The following is a 2,802-nucleotide window of genomic DNA, read 5'->3' as shown; positions in this document are numbered from 1 at the left end:
AAGCTAAATAAAGCCTTATATGGGATAAAGCAGTCACCACATGCTTGGTTTGAGAGGTTCAGTATTGCTCTGAAAAGAGTAGGGTACACACAAAGTCAGACAGATCATACTCTCTTCATCAAGAAGCACCAGGGCTGCACCACTACCCTTATTGTATATGTTGATGATATTGTTATCATTGTAAATGATCCAGAAGAGATTCGTTGAATGAAGTCATTCTTGGGGACAGACTTCGAGGTTAAAGACCTCGGATCATTGAGATACTTTCTTAGCATCGAGGTGTGCAGATCGAAGAAAGGGGTATTCATTTCTCAATGGAAGTTTGTGTTAGATTTGTTGGCTGAAACAGGTAGGCTTGGAGCTAAACCTATTAATATTCACATTGAGCAAAACTATAGGCTTAATGATGTAGATAGAGACCCATTAGATGATGTGGGAAGATTTCAAAGATTGGTTAGGAGACTGATTTACTTATCTCTCACGTTCCCGGATATTGCCTACGCTATTAGTATGATTAGTCGGTTTCTGCTTACTCCATGTACACCTCACCTTGAGGCAGCTCATCATGTTCTTCGCCACCTCAAGGGTTCACCTGGTAAGGGGATATTGTTTGACAGTTATGGTCACTTGCGTGTTAAAGCCTATACTGATGCTGATTGGACACGGTCTGTGACAAATCGACGATCTACTTCAAGATATTGCACATTTGCTGAAGGTAATCTTGTTTTATGGTGAAGCAAGAAATAGTCTGTAGTAGCTAGATCTAGTGCAAAAGCTAAGTTCAGATTCATGTCACGTTGAGTTTGTTAGTTGTTATGGCTACATACGATGTTGGGTGAGTTGGATTATCCTATTCATGAGTCAATGAAATTGTATTGTGATAACAAGGCTACAATTAACGTTGCCCACAAAATAGTTCAACATGACAGGACAAAGCATATTGAAGTCGATCGACACTTCATCAAGGAAAAGCTTTGTCTTAGGCTGATTTATACTCCATACGTCAATACACATGATCAAGTTGTTCATATTTTGATTAAAGGTGTGAGCAAGACTTGCTTGCAAAATATGTTAGTCAAGCTAGGAATGATAGATATCTTTGCACCAGCTTGAGGGGAAGTGTTGTCAGGAGCTTATTTTTTTTTACTTATATAATGTTGGGTCTTTTATGTAATTTCTAAAACTTGTTATTATAAATAGAATGTGGTGGAAGGATGAAAGTATTCTTTAATTATTTCTATCTTTTCCCATCTATCTCTTTTTCTCTCATTTGTTTTCTTTTCTTATTCTTTTTCTTCTTTATCACTTATTCTTGATTATATCTTAATGTCAACAGACATAACATGGAAAGAAAAAAGAAAAAAGAAAAAAAAAAGTGATTAAAGGAGGAAAATTTTATATTTTTAAGGAAATTAAAAGAATTTAAACAGATATAGCAAAAGAGGAAAAATAAAATAAAATAAAAAATAAAATAAAAAGAGATAATTTTAGAAACTCAAATAATTTTAGGGGAAGTTATATATAATTTTTCATATTTATGTAAAGAAATAGAAAAAATATATATACTATATATATTATAGTGGGCAGGGTCTGGCCAGGGGGAGCACGCGCCCCTTCTGGGCATACGCTACGCCAATGTTCCTGCATATGTCCATGCTCTAAGTCTATCTCTTATTTTTGTTGGAAACTAGTTTTGTACTATTCTGTTCAAGCAAATTTTGGATCAAAATAAAAAGTGGGTCCCACAATTATTTTATGGTGGGTCCATGTTGGAACGTGTTTGACTTAGAACTTATTGTCGAAGCTCATATGACACATTGAACCGTCAAAGAGCCAAACAGGCATGCTGACAGATTTTCTGCGTCAATCCCAAAGTGTTCGTTTTTGACCTGAAAGGAAATTTTTTTTTTTTTTTTTTAACTGGAAATGGCCCAATGAGAAAAACTCACTGCTATGATGTGATGTACACCATTTTTCGACTGAATTCCGTCGTCTAAGGCCTCAAAATGGGGTTTTTCTATCGTATAAGAGAGCCTGCATGCTGATTATTTTAGGATTTTTGTTCATTTCCAAACGAACTCGGATTGCTCTCAATTTTTATATTTAGTAGTTTTTATTCATTAGTTCTCTTACTCTATTTTTTAAGAAACTTTTTTTTTAGGCTTTTGTTTTAGTATTTGTTTCCTTTTGAGATTAGGTTTCCTGTTGTAGTTAGTTTCCTTATGATTTATGGCTTTCTTTCATTATAAATATATGTAATGTAAAGAGTGTAATCATTAATTCAATTATCAATGCAATATCATATTTTTTTATGAATTTATCTCTCAACTTTGTGGATTTAAAGTTGTTTATCATTCCTTGTAAATAATCATAGCTTTTGTTTACGACAGATTGTATCAGAGCTTGTTTTTTCCTGGTCTAATGGTAGATGATCGTGGTGATGGCAATCTTGCTGGCGGTGAAGATCGACAGGGAGAGACTCTTTCGAGGGCCAAATTTTAGGGCTTCTGACACACAACCAAGCAGATGTTGCAAGATATATAAGTAACCCTTGCTAGTCTCATGGTGGGTTCGAATCAGAATCACAATAACAACATGTTGTATAACGTTGACGAAGATCGGATTCATCCTGTTTAGGATCCTAACCCTATCCCGTCGAGTAGGTAGCTAGCATACGAGGAAGACTTTAGTGATAATGAATTCTATGTTCAAAAGGTACTTGTGGGACATAAAGGTGAAAGAAGATATCGGGATCAAGAAGATCGTGGCTCTAAGAAGTTTTATATGAAGATGGATCTTTCT

At 35.1% G+C, this 2,802-nt stretch overlaps 1 protein-coding gene across 1 annotated transcript; it reads left to right on the top strand.

Moving 5' to 3' along the window:
- The first annotated feature begins 207 nt into the window (after window positions 1-207).
- On the top strand, window positions 208-2,502 carry LOC132270746 (uncharacterized mitochondrial protein AtMg00810-like). Its single transcript, XM_059771947.1, has 2 exons — window positions 208-715; window positions 2,375-2,502. Exons 1-2 carry the CDS (start codon window positions 208-210, stop codon window positions 2,500-2,502), a joined length of 636 nt encoding a protein of 211 aa, XP_059627930.1.
- The last annotated feature ends 300 nt before the right edge of the window (window positions 2,503-2,802 follow it).

This window comes from Cornus florida, unplaced genomic scaffold (genome assembly GCF_030987335.1).
Source record: "Cornus florida cultivar Cherokee Brave unplaced genomic scaffold, ASM3098733v1 CherokeeBrave_3.0.0_Hap2_Chr01, whole genome shotgun sequence".
Classification (NCBI taxonomy): Eukaryota; Viridiplantae; Streptophyta; class Magnoliopsida; order Cornales; family Cornaceae; genus Cornus; species Cornus florida.
The sequence above is the reverse complement of the archived record's forward strand: the minus strand, read 5'-3'. Positions and strand labels throughout refer to the sequence as shown.